We start from the raw sequence: 27,606 nt of genomic DNA on the forward strand, positions 1-27,606 counted from the left end.
TTGCGCATGTCAGAATTTTTGTTTGGCTGCTCATTCGAATGACTAGCAGAGATATTCGAATGCTTGCTGAGTTTCTTTTGGCTGATCGGCTCATTCGAATGAATTTTAGTCCTATTCGAATGAATTTCATGCTTTATTGTTCCTTACACGGCGATTTTCTCGGTCATTCGAATGCAACAGTACTTCTATTCGAATGAATTTCTAATTTTTCTCTTGACTTCTTCATTGCATTCGGATGACTTGGAGAGCATTCGAATATGGAATTCCTTGGGTTGCTTCTCATTCGAATTACTCAGCCTTCATTCGAATAGATTTCCTTTCTTCTTCAACTTCATTCGAATGACTTGGATTTCATTCGAATATGTCTTCACTGCTTCCAAACGATGTGCTCATCCGAATTTCTTCTTATGCTCGGCTCATTCGAATGACTTGGATTTCATTCGAATATGTCTTCACTGCTTCCAAACGATGTGCTCATCCGAATTTCTTCTTATGCTCGGCTCATTCGAATGACTTGGATTTCATTCGAATATGCACAATCTTATCTGGAGATCTTGATTTTTGTTACTTCTTATTCGAATTAGGCCAAGCTTATCTGAATACATACCCGATATCTTGCATATTCGAATGTCTGAATGATTTATTCGAATGTTTGAGCAGCTCTCTTATGTTTTGCTCCATATTTGAATACCTTTGAAGACTAATTCGAATGGCTTTGACTTTCATTAGGACACCTTTATTTCTTGACTTTTTATTCCTCTTTCAATCATGCTTTTGGAGAGTATGAGTCATTCTTTCATCTCTTTTCCTTCTTTTGGGCTGCAACAAGCAATTCTGGAGATTTTAAGTCGATCAAATGGATTAGGAGGTAATAAAAACATAACAAATATTGCATTTTTTTAACATCAATCACACCCCCCAACTTAAACATTGCTAGTCCCTTAGCAATCAAATTAAATGCACGAATGCTTCATATTCACAAATTCATTGACAGTGCAAATCTCGTATGTGAAGCAAAAATGTATGGTCAGTAGCATAGGGACTTCGGACATTCAAAGGAATGTTTATTATTTGAACTTTTGTCTCAGGCATATTAGTTAAATCAATCAGCATATTACATTCAATTCTCTAAGCTTTGATTGCAAACTTCACTGGCTATGTTTCTCTTCAATAATATGTTCACTCAAAGTTGCTCTCAAGGATATACCTCAATTTGGAGTGGATGCAGATCAAGTTCGAAGAGGTATCATCAATCGTAAAAAAAAAATGCTATTAAGGAAGGAAAGGACCTGACATAGCTTCATGATTAGAATAGCATCTCAATGAATAACATTTAAAATTAACCAAGTCTCCTTACTCTTGAAATTATATCCTGAAATTGCATGATTGATAGAACCAAGAGGGATCTTCCTGGGATGAAATGGGGCCACATGGTGATGTGGTATAGTAAAGAGGATGATGGAAATCAAAAGAGTTCTTAGGTTTCGGGAATTTTCCACTAAAAACTGAAGATTTTTTTTTTTTTTGACTTGATACAAAAAAAATAAAATGCACATGTGATGCATTCATGCATCAATAGCTGAAATCATATCAGGGCACCTAAATTCAGTTGGTCGTATCCGAACCTGAATCTAACTGCTATTCCAACTGATAATGAGCAAGCTTCCATTGCTTCACCCTCAATGGCTACGGGGGGTGTTTTTAATGTCCCAGACCTAGAGACAACCATTTATCTTAAATGGTAAAGTGGTCTTTTAACGTCAGATTCCCAGACGATTTTTTTTTTTGGTATACTACTGAGTAATTCCCGAGACCTAATCAATGGATAAAAAAAATGTCAAGGCTATGACCTGGACAGAGGGAATGATGCAACTGGTCATGAAGAGTTTTAATGGGCTATAAGTGGAAACTGATCAAAACAATAGGTTGATTGGCTCAAGTAGTAGGAAAATGATCCCTCTATGATATTCCATAAATCAGCGTTATTCATTCAACTGGTTTCAAGCTTAGAGTCAGTTAAAATTAGCCGCGATCATTAAAGACACTCAAGACAAAATGTTGTTTTGAAGCTATTGAAAGACAAGAGAATCAACAAAATATTTTATTGCATGAATAGGTGTTATTTCACTCAGAATAAAATGTTATGAAGCTCTAACACTTACTTTGGTAACAAATCTCCACTTAATTTGAGAATTTGGGCAATTTGCTGATCATTTCACATGTTTTGTATGCCATCCAAACAAATGAACAGAAATAAAGCACCCTAAGTAGTCCTGGTCCTGGTTCTAAAGCTCATACAGTTCTGTTCTCAAATAAAAGATTATCATTCAAGTAACCAGTTGTGAATCTAAAGCATCGAGCACAATAATCTGAAGCATAGAGTAAGCAAAGTCATTTTTATTGACAAATGAAAATGTGATTAAACTTTGTAGTTCATAGGTACAGAAATTAAATATGAGGCATCAAATCCTATGACTACTCAGTGCCATCCGTGGCATCGTCAGAAGTAGAGTTCTCCTCAGTGGAGTTTCCAGAGGGGGTCTTTGATGAAGGATCAGCAGGAGGAATAGAGGTAGAAGATGGAATGGTAGGGTGAGAAGGTGCTGCATGCTCCGGCTGCGTCTGCGCCCCTGATGTAGAAGGTGCACCCTCTTCCTCTCGCCACATGTCAATGGTCTTCTGTATGCACATCTCAGCATCGGCCAACTTGTCCTTTGAAGACTTTTGTGGAAGCTCTTCTATGGGTGTGCTCAGAAGCTGACCTACTCTCTTGTCCATCGCAGTGTATCGTTCATTCATGGTCATTATTCCTGAATAGATGACTCTCTGCCTCCAATGTAGATCCTCATAAATGGCTTCCTGTCTCTCTTGGATCTTCTTCAGTGATTCCTCTACTAGGGCTTCATATTTCACTTGCCTTTCGTGCATTTCCTTGACTATCTCATATAAGCCTCTAATAGCATGATCCTCCCCTTGTCTCTCTTCCTGATCTTCATGTAGTGGCGGTTCTTGAGTTGGTCCTTCTTGTGCTTCAACCTGCCTGCCTGATGCCTCTCTCTTCTTAGGTGTTGTTGCTTCAAGCCTCTTTAACTGCCCACTGCTCCTTCGTGTAGATTCTGGGCTGATCCTTTCCATTGGCTTGATGACTTCAAAAGTTGCCTTTTCTTTTACCCCGTGCCTTAGTACAAAATAGGTAATCAACCCTCCAAAGGGTAGTCCTCCGCCCCCTTGTGCATGCTTGGCCACTAAGTCGATGGTATCAAAAATGTGCTTGGCCAAGTCTATGTGTACTCCCAGGATCATCTTTCCCATGAATGTGGCTTGCTTAACCGAGACACTGCCAGTGAATGCGTGGGGCATGAAATGAGAACAAAGAAGCCTATGTAAGATGATGCATTTAGGAGACAAATTCTTCTTTGGGAGGGTAGGAGTTAACCACAAAACATCATCTGCCTCTGTCAACAATCTAGCCAAGTTTTCTTTTCCTAAGTCTGCACTTGCCTCCTCAATGTCTCTTGGTGATGCCTCTCTTGGGATTTGGAATGTTTCAGCAATATCAGAGGGCTTCAACTCTATTTTCACCTTTCTCACTTCAGTGATCAAGCACCTATTCCCCGAGTCATCTCTGTTACTGGTTATATTTGAGTAAAATTCTTTGACTAAGGGAACTATGGCCTTGTGTTGAAACCTAACCCAAGTTTGCCATCCTTTGGCAGTAATTAATGACAACAAATCACACGGGGGCTCTTCAAACCGTTCAAGCATAATTCCCCTCTCACAAAGTACTGGCCTCTTAGCATACCCCTCAACATAATTCTTTTCAGCCGCGGGGCTAACGAACCTGACATTGGAATAGGGAGGGTTCAAATCAATGGTTGGGGTGGTAGCGGGTTCTTTTCCTTTCTGCCTCTTCGAGGCCCTAGAGCTTTCTCCTATGGCCTTGGGGCGTTTTTGCTTTGGAGACATGATAATTTGAGGAGTGTTTGGTCTAGGGAGTTGGTTCGGGGATTTTATCGAACAGTTGGTAGGTACAAACTGGTTCCTCTCTTTTCTTCTTCTTTCAACTTCCCAACCAATCCTCTCTTTGACACACTGAACTCCTTCACCCCCTCTTCACAACAACTCCTTCATCCAATCAATTAAATTCGAGTGTAAACAATGGGAACAATTCTTACCTCTCGGCTGTTCTCTTCCCAGAATATTCGAATGAAGCGACCCCCTATTCGAATGCTAGCGGACTGTTCTTCCTTGTACGAAACCGGATTGATCTTCGGGTGGAAGCAGTGGATGATGAATGAGGGTGATTAGAACAAGGTAACAAGATATATAGGAAGGGTTCGGGTGGATGAATGAATAATCGCACCGCTTAAGGAGGGGTTTCGATCTTTAAAGGGGGGGGGGGGGGCGTCGATTCGGATTTCAGGGACGGTTATGCGGTTAACAGGAGCGTCATTCGAATGATACTGGGGTTATACGAATGATAGAGGAAGATTCGAATGGAGTTTAAGCAATTCGAATGAAAACAATGGGTAGAAGGGGATTCGAATGAGAGAGAGAGAATGCGAATGTTTGCTGAAAGCTTTTAAAGGGCCAGACGCCTCATTCGAATGTGGAGAAAAATTCATTCGAATGAATTTTAAACAGTAACTTGGCTTATCGAAGGATTTGAGCCACTCATTCGAATGCAACAGTGCTTTCATTCGAATGGATTTCTTGATCATTCGAATGACCACGAGTGTCATTCGAATGAATCTGGCAGCACACTCTAAAAAAGGGCATTGAATAGAACGGTCATTCGAATGCAAGAATCTTCATTCGAATGACTCTAAACACACATTTTTTTTTAATTTATTATTATTATTATTATTTTTTATTATTATTTTTTTTTGCAAATTAACTAATTGAAACTATATTCGGATGTTAGAAATGGATTCGGATGAAGGGTAGGTTATTCGAATGAACTTGAGGATATTCGAATGCTGGCTTCAATTTTTTAAAGAAATAGCAGATTCATCCGAATGAATTTTGAGTATGGAAAAATTCATTCGAATGAATTTTAAACAGTAATTTCATTTGTGAAGGAATTTGGCCGGTCATTCGAATGCAACAGTACTTTCATTCGAATGAATTTTGAACATATTCGAATACAACAGAGGTTATTCGAATGCTTTCTTTAACAGCTCACCGGTCATTCGAATGGTTTACAACTCATTCGAATGACTAAGCTCATCCGGATACAGAATTCGAATAACAGCAAGAATTTTTTTTTATATATATATATATATATATAAAAATTTCCAAACACCTAATCACAAAATTCAAACCCACACAGAATGTTACTAAATGAGCAAAGATCAACACAACAGTTCAGGCATACCTTTATCCCACCCAACTTGCTTTGAACAATTCTTAAAAACGAGGATATAAGGAATACCTGGAGATCTTCAGAAACGACTTTGGACACAAAGGTCCAATTGCTTACTTGGATGTTGCTGGTAGCCTTCATTGCATGGGTGGATCCGTGAGCTTGCTTCAGTGCTTAAATCAAAATAAAAAGTGATAACAGTTTATGAAAGCAGAACACTAATAAAAGTTTTTTTTTTTTTTTTTACTGACCACTACCCAGTGGGTGGATCTGTAAGATCCATGCTTTCCTCCTGTTTATTCAAAGATTCATAGTATGGTTTCAGGCGTTGTCCATTCACTTTGAGAATCTGACCAGATTGAAGATTTTCAATGTCACATACACCATGAGCTGAGATGGAATGAATTTTAAAGGGCCCGATCCACCTTGACTTGAGTTTTCCAGGAAATAGATGGAGCCTGGAATCGTAAAGTAGCACATGTTGACCTATACAAAGAATTTTTCTGTTAATATGCTGGTCATGCAATTTCTTTTTGTGCATCTTAGAAAACTTGGCATTCTCAAATGCCTCGTTTCTAAGTTCCTCAAGCTCATTCAGTTGCAACTTTCTGTTGAGTTCCACCTCTTCTAAACTTTCATTCATCTTCCTGATGGCCCAGTAAGCTTTGTGCTCAACCTCTACTGGCAGATGACATGGTTTTCCATAAACCAGTCGATAGGGAGACATGCCCAATATGGTTTTATGTGCAGTCCTATAAGCCCAAAGGGCATCAATCAACCTCAAAGACCAATCCTTTCGGTTGGAATTGACAGTTTTTTCTAAAATGCGCTTGATCTCCCTATTTGCCAATTCTGCCTGGCCATTTGTCTGAGGGTGGTATGGGGTTGAGACTTTATGAACTACCCCATATTTTTTCATTAGTTCTGCCACTGGCTTGTTACAGAAATGAGAACCCCTATCACTGATGATGGCATGAGGCATTCCAAACCTACTGAAAATGTTTTCTTTGAAGAATTTTACCACTATCCTGTGATCATTTGTCCTTGTTGGAATCGCCTCAACCCACTTGGAAACATAGTCTACAGCAAGAAGGATGTATTCATGACCAAGCGAGTTAACAAAAGGGCCTATGAAATCTATTCCCCAACAATCGAAAATTTCAAGAACCAGAATGGGCTGCAAGGGCATCATACTCTTTTTTGTCAGACTTCCTAACCTCTGGCATCTATCACATGACAAGCAAAATTGGTGCACATCCCTAAACATGGTAGGCCAGTAAAATCCACTTTGTAGGATTTTTGCTATGGTTTTCCGGGTAGAGAAATGACCTCCACAAGCAAGGGTGTGACAGAAGTTCATAACACTATGTTGCTCATGTTCTGGAACGCATCTTCGCACAATTTGATCAGCACAATATTTAAACAGATATGGTTCATCCCAGAAAAATGTTCTGACCTTCCTGAAAAACTTTTTTCTATCTGGCTTAGTCCAATGACTGGGAACTGTACCTACAGCTAAATAATTAGCTATGTCAGCGTACCAAGGGGCAGAAGTCAATGTACTCACATGAAGAAGATGTTCATCAGGAAAGTTATCAGGAATGGAACCCTCAGTAAGATCCTGACCTGGGATTCTAAACAGATGGTCAGTTACAACATTTTCTACTCCTTTTTTATCCTTAATTTCTATGTGGAACTCTTGGAGGAGAAGAATCCACCTAATGAGGCGTGGCTTGGTGTTTTGCTTAGTGAGCAGGTATTTCAAAGCAGCGTGATCTGTGTACACAATCACCTTTGAACCTATCAGGTATGACCTAAATTTATCCAATGTAAACACCACAGCCAACAATTCTTTTTCTGTGGTAGTGTAATTTCTCTGGGCTTCATTTAAGGTTCTGCTAGCATAGTAAATGACATGGGGCTTCTTCTCTTTGCTTTGTCCTAACACAGCCCCTATGGCATAATCACTCGCATCACACATTAGTTCAAAAGGTAGAGTCCAGTCAGGAGGTTGTATGATGGGTGCAGTGATAAGTGCATGTTTCAGCTTCTCGAAGGCACTTTGACAATTTGGGGTCCACTCGAATGGAACGTCCTGAGACAATAGACAACACAAAGGTCTTGCTATTGTGCTAAATGAGGCAATAAATCTCCTGTAAAAGCCAACGTGACCAAGAAAAGATCTAATGTCCTTGACATTTCTAGGGGCTGGAAGCTTCTGAATGGCTTCGACTTTGGCCTTGTCTACTTCTAGACCCCTAGATGAGACTATGTGTCCTAAGACAATGCCTTGGTTAATCATGAAGTGGCATTTCTCCCAATTGAGCACAAGATGAGTCTCCTCACAACGAATCAAAACCTTCTCTAGATTCTTTAAACACAAGTCCAAACTACCTCCATAAACAGAGAAGTCATCCATAAACACCTCCACGATATGTTCAGCCATTTCACTAAAGATACTCATCATACACCTTTGAAAGGTGGCAGGAGCATTACACAACCCAAATGGCATACGTTTATATGCAAATGTCCCAAAAGGGCAGGTGAAGGTTGTTTTCTCTTGATCTTCTAGTGCTACATCAATCTGATTATATCCTGAATATCCATCCAAAAAGCAGTAGAATGCTTGACCTGCTATCCTTTCAAGTGTTTGATCTAGAAACGGGAGGGGAAAATGGTCCTTTCTAGTCATGGAGTTGAGTTTTCTATAGTCTATGCACACACGCCAACCTGTTTGGAGGCGGATTGGGACTAACTCATTCTTCTCATTTTTCACCACAGTAACTCCGGACCGTTTAGGAACGACCTGAGTTGGACTAACCCATTTTGAATCAGATATTGGATAAATAATACCTGCATCCAGTAATTTGAGCACCTCTTTTCGAACCACTTCTTTCATGTTGGGATTCAGCCTTCTCTGCATTTGCCTCACTGGTTTTGAATTTTCTTCTAAGAAGATCCTATGGGTGCAAATTAGAGGGCTAATTCCATGCAAGTCTGATATGGTCCATCCTAAAGCCTTCTTGTGTGCTCTCAGTACTTTCATCAACTGCAGTTCTTGTTGGGTACTTAGGCTGGAGGAAATGACTACTGGGTATGTCTCTCCTTCTCCTAGAAAGGCATACTTCAACTCAAATGGCAGTGGCTTCTTTTCAGGAATGGGTGGACAACTCACAGAGGTTGATGGTTTGTTCAACGGTTCCACAGGTTCTAGCCTAGGAATCCATTGAGTCAAAGGCATCTCACTTTCCTTTTTGATATCTTCCAAATGATTATCTTCTTTCACAGTTTGAGTGACAAATTCTTTCTCAAAATACTCTTCAGACAGAGTTTGAATCAAATCTGCCTCTTCTATCTCACTTTCAATGTTCTGTTGTTTGGAAATTCTAAAAATATTCATCTCCACAGTCATGTTTCCAAATGACAGTTTCAAAACTCCATTCCTACAGTTAATGATTGCATTGGAAGTTGCTAGGAATGGTCTCCCCAAGATGACTGGAACTGGTGGTTGTGGACCATGATGGGGTTGAGTGTCTAGAACTATGAAGTCTACTGGGAAGTAGAATTTATCCACCTGAACTAAGACATCTTCCACAATACCCCTAGGAACTTTGACTGATCTGTCTGCCAGCTGCAGAGTAACTCTGGTAGGCTTAAGTTCTCCCAAACCCAACTGTTGATAGACACTATAAGGCAATAGGTTGACACTTGCTCCTAAATCTAAGAGTGCCTGATCAACCTTCTGGCTTCCTATTATGCATGAGATGGTTGGACAGCCTGGGTCCTTGTATTTGGGAGGAGTCTTAAATTGCAAAATGGAGCTCACTTGCTCAGTCAGAAATGCTTTTCCATGCACGTTCACTTTTCTCTTTACAGTGCAAAGATCTTTTAGGAATTTTGCATATGAGGGTGTTTGTTTGATCGCATCCAAGAGTGGAATATTGATCCTTACTTGTTTAAACACCTCATATATGTCAGCATTGTTGGAAATGTATGCCCTAAAGACACGTTTTGTTTAATTTATGGTAATGATGTTTCTTTTATTTAGTTTATGGCACATATATTATTTGCATTTAATTGTTGGAAAAGTGTCCATGCTATTAAGTAAGTGATTTATGTGATGGGTCGTTCTTCACAGTTAGGCATGAATCATGGGTACTTAATAAGCAAGAAAAACATTACTCTTGATCTTTTGACAGAACTGGGCATTCTATCATGATAAGATCATTGTGCAATAGATCCTAATGGAGGATGGCTTGCCTTAGCCAGTAAACAGTCCATTTACTCTAATTGTACAAGCGCATTTGGAATGCGTAGAGTGGACCTGTGTTAGAAGCTGATGACAAAGTACTAATTATCATGGAGCTAGTCTATCACTGCTACTACGTGGACGAGTACTCTAATACTTGAGTATTAGTTGGTGGTCTAGTGAACCTAGAGCTATATTCTTAGATTCATTGTAGGTGAGGTCTATCAAAGATCAATATCCTTTTGAGTTGGGAGTATGGTTTCTAATTAGCTAAGACAGACTAATACAAGATAGTTTCTGTGATTCACCCCCTTGTGATTGTCCAAGAATAATCAAATAATCCAGGGCCCTGGGAACGTGACTTATGAGTGTGTGCTTCTGGGTAGCTCCCAGTGATAAGCAAGTACATTCGAGTAGTCACGGATTATTGGACTAGTGATCTAAGGATGGTAGAAATCATTTAGAGAGGTGTTGGTACATTATTCCTTTCTAAATGATGGGTGTTACGCAGAGGGGTATTTTCGTCATTACACTAGTAGGTCAAAGACATGGCATATGCAAAATTATTCGTGGGGTCAGTGTTACCATATGGTGATAGTTGGAACACTTAGAATGACAAAATATAGCTACTAGGTAGCAGGGATATTTTGGTCATTTTAGTAGCCGTGAATAATTTGTCTTTTGGTCCCCGGGATAGCTCGATGTAACTCATGTATTTTTTAATACATTTGGCTTGTTGGATGAATTACATTGAGAGAGAATTATTTTATTCAGAATGGTCCATAATTAATTGGGCTAGAATAAAATAATAGTTCATTAGGGTTTTTAATTAATTAATTGGGCTAACCCAATTAGAAAATTAATTAAATGATCTTGGCCCATTAGGGTTTGGCCCACTAGGGTTTTTAACCCTAGGGTTCTCCCTATATATTCTCTCATTATTTGATTTTTCATCCAAGTCGTTTTTCATTCTTCTTCACCGAAGAGAGGCCACGAGTTCGAGTCATATTTCGGAAGATCGAAAGAGAGCCTCGAAGTTCTGATGCGAAGGAGCCGAAGGATAGCAGGACAGCCGTCGTCTCCACCACACGAAGAAGCTACCGTGCATCCTGCCCCTATCGCCCCATTCCGACCGGTAATCCGCCGTAAAAGTAAGTCTCCTAGATTCTAATAAATACGAGGATCGTTTTTTTATTAAAACGCTTCCGTTGCATGCTTTTGTATCCTCGTTCATGATCCTTCAAGCATTTTGTTGTTCCTTTTTTGTAACACTCAGTCTTTGAGGAAAAGGAGGTTTAGGATGATATTGACTTTCTCTTTCAATGTTCTTACCTTTTCCATCTTCTTTTTGTTTTTGCTTGTTTTTTTCTTCATTGTTTTCATTTTTTTCTAAGATTGGCTCCTGTCCTTCTGCTTTCTCTTCCTCAACAACAGTTTGGCTTATCCTAAGATCATTTGGTTTTTCAATCACCTTTCCACTTCTTAGGATAGTTACAGATTGGACTTGTTCATGTGCATTACTTTCACCACTAGAAGATTCCACCTGATTTGTTTGCCTAACTGGGTTAGGGTTGGTTTGTGAAGGGAATCTTCCAGGTTCTCTCACACTTAGTGTTTGGGTCAACTTTGTTATTTGGCTTCTCATATCCTCCATGGCTCTATTTGTTTGCTCTTGATTCTTTGTAAGCTGGGCAACCTGATTGTTGATGCCCGTTTGATTTTGAATGAACTGATGCAAGGTGTCTTCAAAAGATTTCCTGTGAGGAGGTTGGTAGGTATTGGATGAAGAACCTTGATTCTGTTGGAAGGATTGTTGATGTGCAGGGAAGGAGTTTTGAGAATGACTTCCAGCATCATGTCTCCATGAAAAATTGGGGTGATTCCTATTATTGGGATGGTAGGAGTTGTAGTTTTGATTGTTCCCGTAATAGGTTCCACTTTGATTTTGATTCTGTCTTCCCTCAAAATTGTGTGAATTATTGTTATTAGTCTTCCCATACAATACCTCATTGAAAGCAGGTAGAGTAGGGCATTCTTCAGTTGCATGATCCATTGTTTCACACACAGCACATTTCACTTCCACTTGTTTAACAGATTGTACTTTTTGGGCTCCATATTTTCAACTTTTTTTGTTAAGGCAGTTAGTCTTGCATTTAGATCATCATTCTCACTCAACTGGTATCTACCTCTCGGTTGTGGATTTTCCCTTAGATCAAATGAAGATGTTGGGCCAGCTTCCCAATTTCTTGTATTTTCAGCCAATGTGTCAAAGAAGTGAAACGCTTCTTCTGGAGTTTTCTCATAGAATTATCCATTACACATTGTAGAAACCAACATTTTTAATTGGGGCGTGAGTGAGTCATAAAAGAAACTGACCACTCGTCATTGCTCAAAGGCATGGTGCGGACAAGTGTGGAGAAGATCTTTGAATCTTTCCCACTCTTGGGCAAAATTTTCACTTGATTTACAGGCGAAGTTCATGATTTGTCTTTGAAGAGTAGCGGTTCTGTTGGCAGGAAAATATTTTTTCAAAAAAGTTGCTTGCATTTCTCTCCAAGTTCCTATAGATCTAGGTAGGAGAGTGCCTAACCACATTTTTGCCTTATCTTTCAGTGAGAATGGGAAAAGTTTTAACCTTACAACATCCTCATTTGCTGTATGATCCATGCAAGTGCTACATACTTCCTCGAATTCCTTCATATGAGTGTATGGATTTTCAGAATCCATACCATGGAATGTGGGCAACAATTGGATTGTGCCAGGTTTGAAATTGAACCTATGGTGATTTATGGGAAGGATGATACACGAGGGTGTTGTCTGTCTTGGAGGGTGAAGGTACTCCCTAAGAGGTCTAATCAATTCCTGATCAACAGGTTCAGGGTCACCGTGGTCACTCCCATGTTCAGACATGTTGTTTGGTTGAGCCATAAATGAGTGTGGCAATGAAAACTCAAAATCAGATGGAGTACTTTCTGAATGTAACACTTGTTCAACCACTCTACCGGATCTAAGTCTCATACACCAGACCAAACAGACAGAGAAGAGAAATTAAAGAACAGAAGTAAAAAGAAAAAGGACTAGGGATGATTATTTGGCTTACCTTAATCTCCCCGGCAACGGCGCCAAAATTTGCTGCATCGCTCACCCTGCATTTATCACTTTTTGTATTTTTCTTTCACTAATTCAGCTGATTTAGCAACTAATTATGTTCACAGATAGGATGAGGCGTTTAGACTCGCCAGTGCACGAGTGTGATTGTAGCAGAAAATTTATATGTAATTTTTCCGGGCAAGACCGGGTCGACTCACAGGGAGATTACTCATGGAAGGAGATAACCACGCCAGTTCTTTTGATTAACGGAATTATAAAATGAGATAAAACTAAATGTGATATAACTGTAATCTGGAAATGGAGAGATCTTGAGTCAAAACAAATCTGGTGCCAAACCCAACTGATTCACCATATAGCTTTCTGTGATGTAACTAGCAGCTCAAATAGCTTGAGTTTTCAACCATTAAATGTACTACTGAGATGATGATAACTCTTTGCTCAAGCAACCTCCATACATGACATGGAGACTCTAAGGTAAGAAGCTATCATAAATCAGTGTATAAATAATGTTTTGACAAAATAAATGCTCGGGGCTTGGGTATGAGAACGTTTCCAGGTCAAGCAGCCCCTATACATTTGCTGTATGATCCATGCAAGTGCTACATACTTCCTCGAATTCCTTCATATGAGTGTATGGATTTTCAGAATCCATACCATGGAATGTGGGCAACAATTGGATTGTGCCAGGTTTGAAATTGAACCTATGGTGATTTATGGGAAGGATGATACACGAGGGTGTTGTCTGTCTTGGAGGGTGAAGGTACTCCCTAAGAGGTCTAATCAATTCCTGATCAACAGGTTCAGGGTCACCGTGGTCACTCCCATGTTCAGACATGTTGTTTGGTTGAGCCATAAATGAGTGTGGCAATGAAAACTCAAAATCAGATGGAGTACTTTCTGAATGTAACACTTGTTCAACCACTCTACCGGATCTAAGTCTCATACACCAGACCAAACAGACAGAGAAGAGAAATTAAAGAACAGAAGTAAAAAGAAAAAGGACTAGGGATGATTATTTGGCTTACCTTAATCTCCCCGGCAACGGCGCCAAAATTTGCTGCATCGCTCACCCTGCATTTATCACTTTTTGTATTTTTCTTTCACTAATTCAGCTGATTTAGCAACTAATTATGTTCACAGATAGGATGAGGCGTTTAGACTCGCCAGTGCACGAGTGTGATTGTAGCAGAAAATTTATATGTAATTTTTCCGGGCAAGACCGGGTCGACTCACAGGGAGATTACTCATGGAAGGAGATAACCACGCCAGTTCTTTTGATTAACGGAATTATAAAATGAGATAAAACTAAATGTGATATAACTGTAATCTGGAAATGGAGAGATCTTGAGTCAAAACAAATCTGGTGCCAAACCCAACTGATTCACCATATAGCTTTCTGTGATGTAACTAGCAGCTCAAATAGCTTGGGTTTTCAACCATTAAATGTACTACTGAGATGATGATAACTCTTTGCTCAAGCAACCTCCATACATGACATGGAGACTCTAAGGTAAGAAGCTATCATAAATCAGTGTATAAATAATGTTTTGACAAAATAAATGCTCGGGGCTTGGGTATGAAAACGTTTCCAGGTCAAGCAGCCCCCATACATGGCATGGAGACTCTAAGTTAGGCGTACGAACCAATCCAAGCCTGAGGTTTTCGTTAATAACATTTCCCAAACTGCTTTTGCTTTTGTTACTTTGACATATGGAGTTCTGTTATATTGACTCATCAGTGGCTTTGGGCACCATCTTTGCCTTAACCCAAGAATCGAATTAGCCACACATCTTCATAGGAAGTGCACGACTAAAACTAATCTCTACAGATGAATACACGATTCGTAAAGGAAATAAACTGAGACAACAGATAAGAACTTGGTAAACTACTGCTGTATTGATTACTGAAACGAACTACAACTTGAAGTAGAAATTAAAATGGACTTGTAATACAGAGCTCAGAATTAGCAAGAACAACTAGAGTAACTGAAGTGCTATACGCAAAGAAGGAAATACAGACAAGAACAAAAGTAGGAGCACAGACAAAAGGAAAAGAAAAAAAAAACTCTGCACTTTCCAATGATCTTCTCTTTTTTTGTGTTATTTTTCTCAGTATCTTCTGCCCTCGCCAACTTCTGATTCCAAAGAATGTTGGTCCCTTTTTAAGCTTATGGCGCATGGAAGTGGGGACCATTTGAAAAGTTGTTCAAAAAGTTGGTCGAATTTACCTTAGAGCCACCGCGTGTATTTGCGCATGTCAGAATTTTTGTTCGGCTGCTCATTCGAATGACTAGCAGAGATATTCGAATGCTTGCTGAGTTTCTTTTGGCTGATCGGCTCATTCGAATGAATTTTAGTCCTATTCGAATGAATTTCATGCTTTACTGTTCCTTACACTGCAATTTTCTCGGTCATTCGAATGCAACAGTACTTCTATTCGAATGAATTTCTAATTTTTCTCTTGACTTCTTCATTGCATTCGGATGACTTGGAGAGCATTCGAATATGGAATTCCTTGGGTTGCTTCTCATTCGAATTACTTAGCCTTCATTCGAATAGATTTCCTTTCTTCTTCAACTTCATTCGAATGACTTGGATTTCATTCGAATATGTCTTCACTGCTTCCAAACGATGTGCTCATCCGAATTTCTTCTTATGGTCGGCTCATTCGAATGACTTGGATTTCATTCGAATATGCACAATCTTATCTGGAGATCTTGATTTTTGTTACTTCTTATTCGAATTAGGCCAAGCTTATCTGAATACATACCCGATATCTTGCATATTCGAATGTCTGAATGATTTATTCGAATGTTTGAGCAGCTCTCTTCTGTTTTGCTCCATATTTGAATACCTTTGAAGACTCATTCGAATGGCTTTGACTTTCATTAGGACACCTTTATTTCTTGACTTTTTATTCCTCTTTCAATCATGCTTTTGGAGAGTATGAGTCATTCTTTCATCTCTTTTCCTTCTTTTGGGCTGCAACAAGCAATTCTGGAGATTTTAAGTCGATCAAATGGATTAGGAGGTAATAAAAACATAACAAATATTGCATTTTTTTAACATCAATCAGTGAGGCCCCCACCCGGATACCCTAGCCAAGCCGAAGAACCCAAGCGAGAGCTCATGAGGTGTAGAGAAAATAGAAAAGGAACTACCTTGACCTACCATGCATGCTCAACTAGGATCACTTGAACTCATACTGAAGAAATAACAGTGGAAGCATAAACTCACATCCTAGGCATGCATATGAAAGATAACCGGTCATAGGGTTACATGGTATATACATATACACATACAAAAGAGTGCTAGATACTCAAAAGCTAAACATCCATGGCACAAAATCACAAGATATACACCAAACTAGGATCTAGTAGGACTACCCTATACACCACTTATCGGGATAGCTCAAAGATTGCTAGCCTCGCCCTCACACTTAGCCTTGCCCTTACTTGGAATGAAGAAAACTAAGAGTGAGTCATAAGACTCAGTAAGCATATAAGAAATGAAATGCTGACAAGAGTATGGAAGTTAAAGATAACTCGCACCCAAGTGCAAAACTCATGCAAAGCATGACAACCAACCATGCATCACATGTCCATGAATCTCATGATAGATATATAAATACGTCTCATAGTAAAATATGCACATACTGGTCCTTAGGGCCCACATAAGACACATGACACCCAATTCCCTATCACAAACATGTCACTGTCTTGAAAGACAGAATAAATAACTCACTGGGGCAAAGCTCTCTTGGGTCGGCGCGATCGGAACCTGGAGCGGCACGTATAAATTTGGTAAGCAAACTGTGTTCGTAAATCAGGCACGCCAGCTGCAACTACAAACTCATCTATCTGGCACACCAGTTGCGTTCATAAACCCATCACAACACCCCCACACGACGCCAGTAACCATGCAATGCACAAATTAATGCAATGATATATGAGCATAAACGTTGATACATAGCCCCCATATGATGCAGTGCTCGTGTCTAAATATGATGCAGAGGCATAATGAGCATAAACGATGATACATAGCCCCCATAAAATCATGTATCATGCCTTGCTCGCCTCACTAGGAAAACACATCTAATGAAATATGCCTGTGGCCAAGCACACTAGTCGCATGAAGCCCCCAAATGCATATCTCATGCCTCTGCATGCACATGAACTGATGATATACTGGAAATAAAATACAAAGACCACATGCCATAGACTCTTGGCCACTCATCACAATCCCGCATAGTCTAAGCTGAAACCTATCCCATAACAAACCTAGCTTCATTCCATGAAAGAAATAGAGAGTGAACAAACTCTCCCGAGCCATTTCGAAGACTCAATACATTATCCAGATTAATCCTCGAAAGACATAAGAGTCATCAAAGAGAAAATCTCTTGAAGTCACCCGTAGGTCTCCATTGACCCAATCGAATCAACCCCAAACTGACAGTCACTAAATGAAGAAGCCATGGATCGGCACCTCTCGAGTTTATCTCTCTCTAATTAACTTTCTATTCACACAAACCCTATTCGTTCTATATAATGACAAATATATCCTAAGAGGAGGGTGAATTGGGATTTGGGTAAATTTTTGATAGTTTAAAAACTTATAGCATGTAGGACACTATGTTTCGAAACATACCATGTTTCGAAATATACCTTTCTGTTAAGTATGTTTCGAAATATAAGTAAGTATGTTTGAAAACCAAACTTTCTGTCAAGTATGTTTCGAAACCTACAATGATATGTTTTGAAACTTTCCTCTCTATTTAGCTTATTTTGAAACTTTTAACTTTTGAAAACGATTCTTTTGAAAGCATGATCAATTAGAATAAGCAAGTAAAATAGTAAAACAAATTACACACAAGATTTATAGTGGTTCGGCACTCGCCTACTCCACTACCTTCAAGCTTACCGACTTGAAGGATTTGTAAACACAATCACTTTCACTAGTGATCAACGACACCAAGGGTTTTACCACGGTTCACCCTAAAACCTTACACAATGAGTTTTTTCGGGCTCAACTCAAACCTTACAACAAGATAAATAACACTTATCTTTTACAACCCAACAATTTGAATATAATTAAATACCTTACCAAATAGTTATTACAAACCTATTGGTATGGAGTGAGGAGAGCTTGAAATGATGAGAGCTTCGGTTTTAGTTTGCTTCTCCTTTTCACACCACAATGCACACCAAGGATTAATTGAAAGGATCTTCTTTGAGAGCTTGTTGAAAGGGTTCGTTTGCTTGTGTTTGTGGAAAATATCTCTTGTAGATATGTAAACTTATGTATGCTTGTAAGAGGTGCTCCATGTCTTTAAAGAATTGATATATATACAAAAAAGATAGAGTTTTGGCTAATTATAACTGTTAGAGACAAGATGATAAAGTAGGTTTTGAAACACACATTATAGGTTTCGAAACAACACATTTTTACACAGAAGTTTCGAAACATAGATACCATGTTTTAAAACATCCAGCCTTTACAGCTGGATATGTACCAAGAGACAAAGAGTGGAAGACATCTTTTAAAAATAAAATGATTTTGTTTTATTCTCCACTTACAAAATATTTGAAATTAAAACATCAGGGTATGGAGATTATTCCAAAAGAAAGCTTTTAAATAGCTTTCGAACTAAAGTGTAAAAGCATGACAGATTTTCAAATATTATGCTGACAAAGTTAGATGTTTTGAAACATACGATATAGGTTTCGAAACATATGCTTAGTTTTCAAACAGGTTTTGAAATATAGCATATAAACTTAGCAAACATTGAAACCTTAACAAAAAGACATTTCGAAACATGTATAGAAACATGGCAAAATGATGTTTCGAAACATGGAAAGTTGGTTTCGAAACATGATGCATGAATTTTGAGATTTTCAAACATTTGAACATTCGCGCCAAAACACTAATCATGCTTGTTTCGAAATATGAAAAACTTATTTCAAAATATGAGATTTTCATAAAAGTTTTTCATTTTAAGATTGGTTTTTCATCAAATACACTTTATCTTTGTTTTCTACATCTTTTGTTGCTTGTTCAAAAATAAATTCAAATAGATGTTTTTTTCTTCTTATACTTTAAAATCATAATTTGATAAGTACATTTTTTTCTCATGAAAAAAGTAAAATCTCTTTTTGGAGAAAATGTGGTTTGACTTCAGATCTGTCCCCCTTTGATGTGTTCTCTAATTTTCTTATAAACTTCTTATCTCAAAAAGCTTATATTTAATTATGATATTAGGTTGTCTCCCATATCTTTTTCCAACTTTCTCTGATTGGTTTTTGTACACAATATATTTATGATGTGTTTATAAACAAAGATACTTATAGATATTGGAATGTATTAGTTGCAGCCTAAAAAAGCCTAAAGATTTTTTGAATTTCAAAATTATTTTTCGCCCTTCTTTGTAACAACTAATTTTCTGGAGATGTATATTTATAGGGTAAGTTTGGAGGCTCAAGCAGCATAGAACAAACTAATTGAAGAACATTCAAACAAAAGTGAGAAAGTTCAAAGAGCTAAAAGTGTGTTGGTTAGTGGAATTCTTAGAATTGATGACTTGTTTAATTTGTCTCTATTTTCAAGTTTGTGGTTTTACTCACTTGTTGTTAAGGGGTTTGTATATGCTAGTAATGTGCTAATGGTTTTTGTTTGGGCAAGGGATTGTATGTTAGTTCTAACACTAATTAAAAACTAGTGTTACATTTCACTTAGTAAAACCTCAAGCGCAGTCTTAAGAGAGAGGACTAAGCTCTTAGAGCCGAACCTCTATAAAAATTCTCATGTTATTTATGGTTACTTTTTGTTATTTTTATTTTGCTATTGGTTTTGGTTTTGATGATGGAAAACATTTTTCTTATGTTTTTGCCTTAAATCAATTTGTAAAATGATTTTGGTTTCAATTGAAAATCAATTTCAACATTTCATTTTCAATATATCTTGAGGGAGATTGAAAAAATAGAGTTTTATGACTCAAAAGATTCTCCTAAATGTGATTCAAAATTGGTTTTAAAGTGTTGGAGAAAATAGAGCAAAATTCTTGAAAAGCAATAGACAAGTTGTTGATCGGTTCTAAGGAACTGTCGACCACTTTAGTCCTTGTTGTCAACCGGCTCTTATAGCTTGTCAACCGGTCAATTTTTTACTCTCGGTTGTGAACGGTCTACAAGCACTACATGCAAATCGATTGACTGTTTTTGAGCATGTCAACCTTTTTTGCTACTAATGTTGATCGATTTTTAAATTTTTGAACTAACCTGTCGACTAATTCTATGAATATGTCAATTGTTTTTCTCGCAAACTTCTCCAACGGTTAGTTTTGGAAGCTCACTAATTGCAATGGCCATATTTTTGGATGCACTCATCAAACACTATAAATAAAGGGTGGTGGATCATTTAAAGCTCTAAGAGAATTTATTAGAAGCATTCAAATGTTTAAATCTTTCAAGTGCTCAATTGTTCTATTTATTTTCTCTCAAAAGTTTTGCATTTAATTTATATTATTTGATTTCAAGTTTTGTATTATTTTTGAAAGATCTTGCAACTAAGAAGATTTATCTCTCAGATGATCTCTTATTGTAAATTTCTTGTATTTGCCTAGTAAGATTTCTAGAGGGCCTACTTGGATAATAGGAGTTTGTATTTCCTAGTCTTGGTGACTAGAAGTGTAACACCCCGCCGCGTCTGGCGTGCCACTATAAGGGATTTACCAGGATTTTCTTTCTCTCCATACATAAAATCAACACCTGCGATATAACAAAAGAACAATCTTCACGTGCTCACAAAAATCCTAGAACCCCAGCGATGATTATCTAACTTATCAAGATCAATAAATCCAAGCTAAATAAAGCATATCATTACGCAGCAAAAATAATAAAACTTAATACCATAGATAACCACAATCGTTCATACAACTGTATTCAAATCAAATAAAGATTACATGACTTCAAAAATGTAAACTACGACTGTCATGCTCGTACTCCATCAGCTCTAACTAACCATGTCCTCGTCCCTGCCGCAACCCTCGTTTGGAATGTTTGAATATTTCAGGGGCATAACCCAGATTAGATGCTGAATCATCTAAGTGATGGCATAAAAATAGTTTATAGAATACATGTATGTTCATGAGCATGGCATATACAGACTACGATAACATACAACACGTTTAACTTGAGAAATCTCCCTGGAATACTCAATCTCCCATGGAAAATCCATTTCACACACCGTTGGAATTGACCTTGCCTTGACATACTTAATCCCTGGGTGCCCATCCACGTCACCCAATCACCTGGGATTAACCTTGCCCCATTCTCAAGAAGACCCCATCCCATCCCACTAGACATCATAACAATGACATGATTTTAGATATAACAATGTCATGAAAAACCCACACGCTATGCATTTTTACAAAACATAGCCATTTTGTAATACCCAGTATTTAATGTTAAGAGAATTTTTGAAAATTATGAGGTTAAAAATGAAATTCACAATAGTTTCGGGCCTAAGTGCAATACTCTAAGCATAAACAGAAGGCGAGGGACTACATCAAGCAAGCCAATAAAGGTAAAATTGCCCAAATAAACAATATTCGACAAGATCAAGGGATTTTCAAAGGTTTGAAGTCAAAAACATGCAATTAAAGGGCATTCGGGCAAAAGTGCAGATTTTGCAAAGTATTTGAGGGAGGTCAAAACGACGAATTTTTCAGAAATTTCTTGAGGAAATGAAAAGTATGGAACTTATGGGTAGTAGTGAAAGTGTTAGATAGTTTAGGGGTATCCAAAAATGGGAGAAAATGTAATTAAAAGTTGGCTAGGGGCTAAAATGCAATTTTTCAAAATTTCATAGTGTGAACGCGACCGCCGCACATGGCCATCGGAAGCCGCCTCTGGACGTCGGGAAGCTCGGCTAGAGGTGCTAGATTGGTCTTCAGGTGATGATGAAGCTTCAGGGGGTGGCCATTGGTCGAGCACGGCGACGACGTGACCGGTTTTAATGGCGGAAGAAAATTTTGGATTTGGCCGAATCTTGCGAGGGTTGTAGCTCATAATTTGGGGTTTCTTAATTGGTTTGGAGGCTAGATCTAGGGTTAAGGGGATAAGAGCAATCGATTGGTGGTGGAAATTTGGGTCGAGGTCGAGTATAAAAGGAGTTCTCGGCCGAGAGGGTTAAAGCAAAAATTGACCAAATTTCTCTCATTTTGGCTTGAATCAAGGATCAAGGATAAAGAGATTTTGTTCTTTGTGTTTTAAGGATCAATTCTGGAGAATTTGGGATCGTTTGGTGTAGAGATAACAAGGTTTTAGTGAGTTGGCCGGAAAATCAGGTTTGCCGACGTCGCGACCTGCAACTGGCTTATAAAGCCATCTCCGGTGACTTTTTTCAACAATTGAAGGCACCATTGAGGTTGCCTCATCAAGCTCTACAAGCCCTTGTGGTCATTTGAAGCATTGGAGTTCGCCGGAGCCGGAGAAGAAGACCGGAGAAGACGACTGCACCGGCTGCGCGTGGGCTTCACTCGCCGAACTCCTAGGTGGCGCGTGAGGGCGCGAGTTTGTCCTTGATTTTAATTTTTTAATTTTTGTAAAATTATTTTAGGAATTATCATGGAAAAATATTTGGTGAAACTTGATGTTAGGTATTTTTTATGAATTTCCGAAGGTAAGAAAGGTTTAAAAATAAAGAAAAATAGAGAAAATTGAGGAAAAATAGAAATATTGATTTTTGAGGTCCTAATGATGCATAGGAGACGATTGGTGAGTTGGAAAGAAGGATTGCACGAATTTCGAGGCGAGGCACGTTTTTCGAGGCAAAATTTGAACTTTTTCGATTTGAGGTGAGTGGTTTGACTCTAGTTTTGTCTTGTCTTAAATATGATTTGAAGTGTGTATGGAGGGTTCTGGTGAGTGGTTTTACCCTCCCAAGCTTAGGATCCATGCGATCGGACCAGTTCTAGTGAGCGGTTATACCCACTTGAACCCCGATTTGTTTTGTATAGGTGTTTCATTTATGCACATTGTGGCGTCATATGCATATCTATCATATGATACATTGTATCAACTGTTTTTGTTTTTAAAACGAGACGGTGCGTGGAGTGTATTTTCATAACATCGGGATGTTGATTTTTGTGTCGTTGTTGGGTCCATATGGGACGAGATGGGGTCTTCTTGAGAATGGGACAAGGTTAATCTTGGTAAACAAGTGACATGGTAGGGCACTCGAGGGATTAAGTATGTCGCGACAAGGTTAACCCCAACGGAATGTGGAGTAGTTTTATTCCACGGGAGGTTGAGAATGTCAGGGAGATTTCTCAAGTTAGACATATTTTCATGCTGTCATTTTCTGTATATGCCATGCTCATATGTTGTTCATGCATTGTGTAAACTGTCTCATGCCATCACTTAGATGTTTTATCATCTAACCTGGGTTATGCCCCTGGAACATTCAACGTTCCAGCCAGGGATTGCAGCAAGGTCGAGGAGATGGCCGGTGGGGCCAACGGTGCTTAAGTTGATAGTCGTTATTACCATTTTGAAGATGTCAGAAGTTATTTTGATATATGTACGAACGAACATATGATACTGTTGATATCATTTAGTAATATTGCAGCTTGTATTACATATTTCAGTACGGGAATACTTTGTATGAAACTCGTGGTAGGCCACGACACTTTGATGTATTTATTCCGCTGTGTTATATCATGTCTCGTTTAGTCTTAAGTCTTTTGATCTTGTTAGTTAAGTAAGTAAGACTGGGGTTCTCAGGATTTTTACCTGCATGTGAAGATTGTTCTTGGAATCACCGCGGGCGTCGACCATTGTATGTGACGGGTTTTTCATCTGCATGTGAAGATTGTATCCACGGCGCCGCGTGTGACAGACTTTGAAAGAAAAAAAAAAAAAAGATTCCCAAGAATTTCCTTATCAGAGCCCTAGGTTAAAACCCTAGGATGGATAGGCTAGGTTATTGAACTTAGCATGGTTAGGATTGTTAACTTAGAATAAGGCTATGAATTCTAAGAGTCATACAGAAATTTTGGGAAATACATGTTGGAGGTTTCTGAGAAAACATTCGTGTATTATTAGCAAGCCATGGTAGATCAAGTGCTACTGTCACCTTGGGCAAATAGGATTGAAGCTCGTGGACACCCACAAGAGGAAGGTATGAATGAGTTTCTGAATGCGATGGAGGAAATTATTGACGATGTACCTCCAAGTTACCGACAGTTGATAGATCTGGCAGAGTATCAAATCGGTTATCTTATTGACCAGATGGAAGGAGAGTGGAAGAATTTCGCTCAATGGTTATGGGAGATCTGGGATTATGACTCTTTACATGAATTTTGCACAAGGATGAGGGACGAGCATGAGGACCTACATGGGGAAGTTATGGATGAGGAAAATCAGGAAGAAGGTGTTGCAAATCCCGAGGTTGAGGTCATCGACATCAGTTCCGATGAGGAATCTCAGGAGGCTTAGGATGATGATGAAGGACCCCCAGTGGCATCTGACAGTGACGGGGACCACAAGGAAACGTGGATCTGGAGGCCGAAGTACTACTGATCAAGGTCGAAGAGATAACTGAAGGAAGAAGGAATATATAAAATATAATAAGATGTTATGTCTATTTCCTTTTCAGTTGTGCTAAGTTGTTATGTTTTGTGGGATACTGTTGATAAATAAAACTGTCCCTCTTATATAGAAATACTCTTGTCTTGTGCATAATTTGTTTCCGTGATTCACTTTAGATGGTGAATACACGAAGACTCCGAGATGCAGCCCACGACGGAAATGGGAGAAGGGAGGAAAGTAATCCCGGTGACCAGGGTGATCGCAGGAATCACTCAGGAGGAAATAAAAGATATGTCGGAGAATCGAGTTCCAGTGAGGACTGATTTGAGAGAATGGAGCGATTTTTAGAGAACATGCTGACATACGTGAGTCGAGAGGAGCCTACTCGGCACACGACCACGGCATTGGAGCGATACCGACACTTGAGACCCCCTGTGTTAAAAGGAAGGATTGGTGACAATCCTAGCTCAACCGAGTACTGGCTTGAGCAGACAGAGAAACTACTTCAACACCTACAGTGCAGTGAAGAGGAGAAAGTAAGGTGTGCAACTTATACGTTGGAAGAAGAAGTAGGTCGGTGGTGGCAATCTACCGAGCATTCGATGATAAGATCTCAACAAGAACGCGAGGAAGAAGATGAAGATGCGCCAGTATATACCTGGGCGGGATTCAAGGAAGAGTTTAACGCCAAGTATTTTCCCAAAAGCTGGAAGGAAGAAAGAATCTGGGAGTTTATGAGACTCAAGCAGACTGACGAGATGTCTGTGAATCTATACGACAACCGATTCACTCAATTGATTAAGTACGTGCCTATGTACGAAACCGACGAAAGTCAGAAGGCACAGAAGTTTATTTCAGGATTGCAAGTAAGTCTTCAGCAAGTGTTAAGCGGATGGGACATTGACACTTACAAGGAAGCATTACATCGAGCTCTGACTATTGAAAGAAACCTGACGAGGGTGAAAATAATCAAGACTGAAGAAGGGAGCAAGGGTAGTAAGTCGGGAAATGTAACAGCTCAATCTAAGGATGATGGGAAGTGCCCTCGGTGTAAGAAGAAGCACTTTGGAAAAAAATGCATCGTGAAATGCTATGCTTGCAGCGAAGAAGGCCACATTGGAAGAAATTGCCCAAAGATCGAAGGAATGCCCCAAGTCGGGTACCAGGGAAAAGTGGTGTGCTATAACTGCGGACAACCAGGGTATATCTCGCGAGAGTGCCCAAAGAAACAAAAGATGGAGCCGTCAAGTGGAGGAGCACCGAATGTTCGTCCTGGCCGGGTGTACAATTTAACTTGTGAGGATGCTGAGGCCGATCCTACAGTAATTGAAGGTACACTACTCTTTTCAAACATTCCAGTTCATGCTTTAATAGACCCGAGTGCTACGCATTCGTTTGTTTCGCATGCATCAGTAGAAAGTCTAAAGCTAGAACCTAGGAAGTTAGGTTATCAAATGTTAATAGCTACACTTATGGGTTCAACCTTAGAGACAGCAGTGGGATGTCAGGGTTGCAATCTGGATATGGGAGGGGAAAGTTTCAAGATAAACTTAGCCATGTTAGATATTCAAGATTTCGATGTAATCATAGGAATGGATTTCCTATCGACACATGAAGCTAAAGTGGATTGCAAGAATAAGACAGTGAGCTTACATAAACCTAGTGGGGAATGGATTTCGTTCCAAGGCCAGAATAGTAAAAGAAAGCATGGCGTGATTCTGCAAGCAATGCAATCAGCCAAACCGGAGACAAGCAAGAAGAATCTCGAATTAGAGTCGGTGAGGGTCGTGAATGAGTACCCTGAGGTCTTTCCTGAAGACTTACCAGGATTACCACCCCCTAGAGAAATTGAATTTTCAATAGATCTTGTACCCAGTACGCAACCTATATCCATACCTCCATACAAGATGGCCCCAGTTGAAATGAGGGAATTAAAGGAGCAATTGCAGGACTCGATCGACAAAGGATTTATCAGACCTAGTGCGTCACCTTGGGGAGCTCCGATTCTGTTCGTAAAGAAGAAAGATGGTACTTTGCGGATGTGTACCGATTATCGGCAGTTGAATAAGGTAACTATAAAGAACAAGTATCCGTTGCCTAGGATTGAAGAATTGTTTGATCAACTTCAAGGAGCTAGGATATTTTCTAAGATAGACCTTCGATCAGGATACTATCAGATGAAGATCAAACCAGAAGATGTACCCAAGACTGCTTTTAGATCACGGTATGGTCACTACGAATATTTAGTGATGCCGTTTGGATTAACTAATGCACCTGCTGCATTTATGGACTTAATGAACCGAACTTTTAGACCCTTCTTGGACAAGTTCGTAATAGTTTTCATAGATGATATTTTGATATACTCTGCCAATGAAAAAGAACACGAGGATCATTTGAGGATAGTTATGTAGACCTTAAAGCATCACCAGTTGTACGCCAAGTTTTCAAAATGTGAATTTTGGCTTACTCAGGTAGCTTTTCTTGGACACATAATTTCTGCAGAGGGTATAGCCGTCGATCCACCAAAAATAGAAGCAATTCAAAGATGGCAAGCACCTAAGAATGTCGGGGAAATTTGAAGTTTTCTGGGATTAGCTGGATACTACAGAAGGTTTCTAGAAGGATTCTCGAAGATATCCGCTCCACTTACCCGATTGATACAAAAGGAAGTCAAGTTCGAATGGGACGAAAAGTGTGAGCAAAGCTTACAAGAACTTAAGGCACGACTAACCACAGCACCGATTTTGGCAATGCCAACAGAATCAGGAAAATATGTGGTGTATAGCGATGCTTCGGAATAGGTTTGGGATGCGTTCTAATGCAAGACGAGAAAGTGATCGCTTACGGATCTCGACAATTGAAGAGGCATGAGCAGAACTATCCGACTCACGATTTGGAGTTAGCAGCCATAATTTATGCTTTGAAGTTATGGAGACATTATCTTTACGGAGAGCAATTTGAAAATTTTACAGACCACAAGAGTTTAAAGTACATTTTTTATCAGAAGGAGCTGAATATGGGACAACGAAGATGGATGGAATACTTGAAAGATTATGATTGTACCATTTCCTATCATCCAGGGAAGGCAAACGTAGTTGTAGATGCTCTTAGCAAAAGAAGCTCTGACATAGTGGCTAGCATGATGGTTAAGGAATGGGAAATGATTGAGGATTTCAGCCACTTGACAGTAAGTGTTAAACCTAAGCCGATCAAGGGATATTTGGCAAACCTGACAATTCAACCTGATATGGTGAATCAAATCAGGTCAGCTCTTCAGATAGACACAAGAAGAAG

General features: G+C 39.1%; 1 protein-coding gene across 1 annotated transcript; it reads left to right on the forward strand.

Moving 5' to 3' along the window:
* The first annotated feature begins 24,644 nt into the window (after nucleotides 1-24,644).
* Nucleotides 24,645-26,723, forward strand: LOC127787536 (uncharacterized). The gene has a single exon (XM_052315595.1). It carries the CDS (start codon nucleotides 24,645-24,647, stop codon nucleotides 26,721-26,723), a length of 2,079 nt encoding a protein of 692 aa, XP_052171555.1.
* Nucleotides 26,724-27,606: the final 883 nt, after the last annotated feature.

This window comes from Diospyros lotus, chromosome 12, assembly GCF_014633365.1.
Source record: "Diospyros lotus cultivar Yz01 chromosome 12, ASM1463336v1, whole genome shotgun sequence".
Taxonomy (NCBI): Eukaryota; Viridiplantae; Streptophyta; class Magnoliopsida; order Ericales; family Ebenaceae; genus Diospyros; species Diospyros lotus.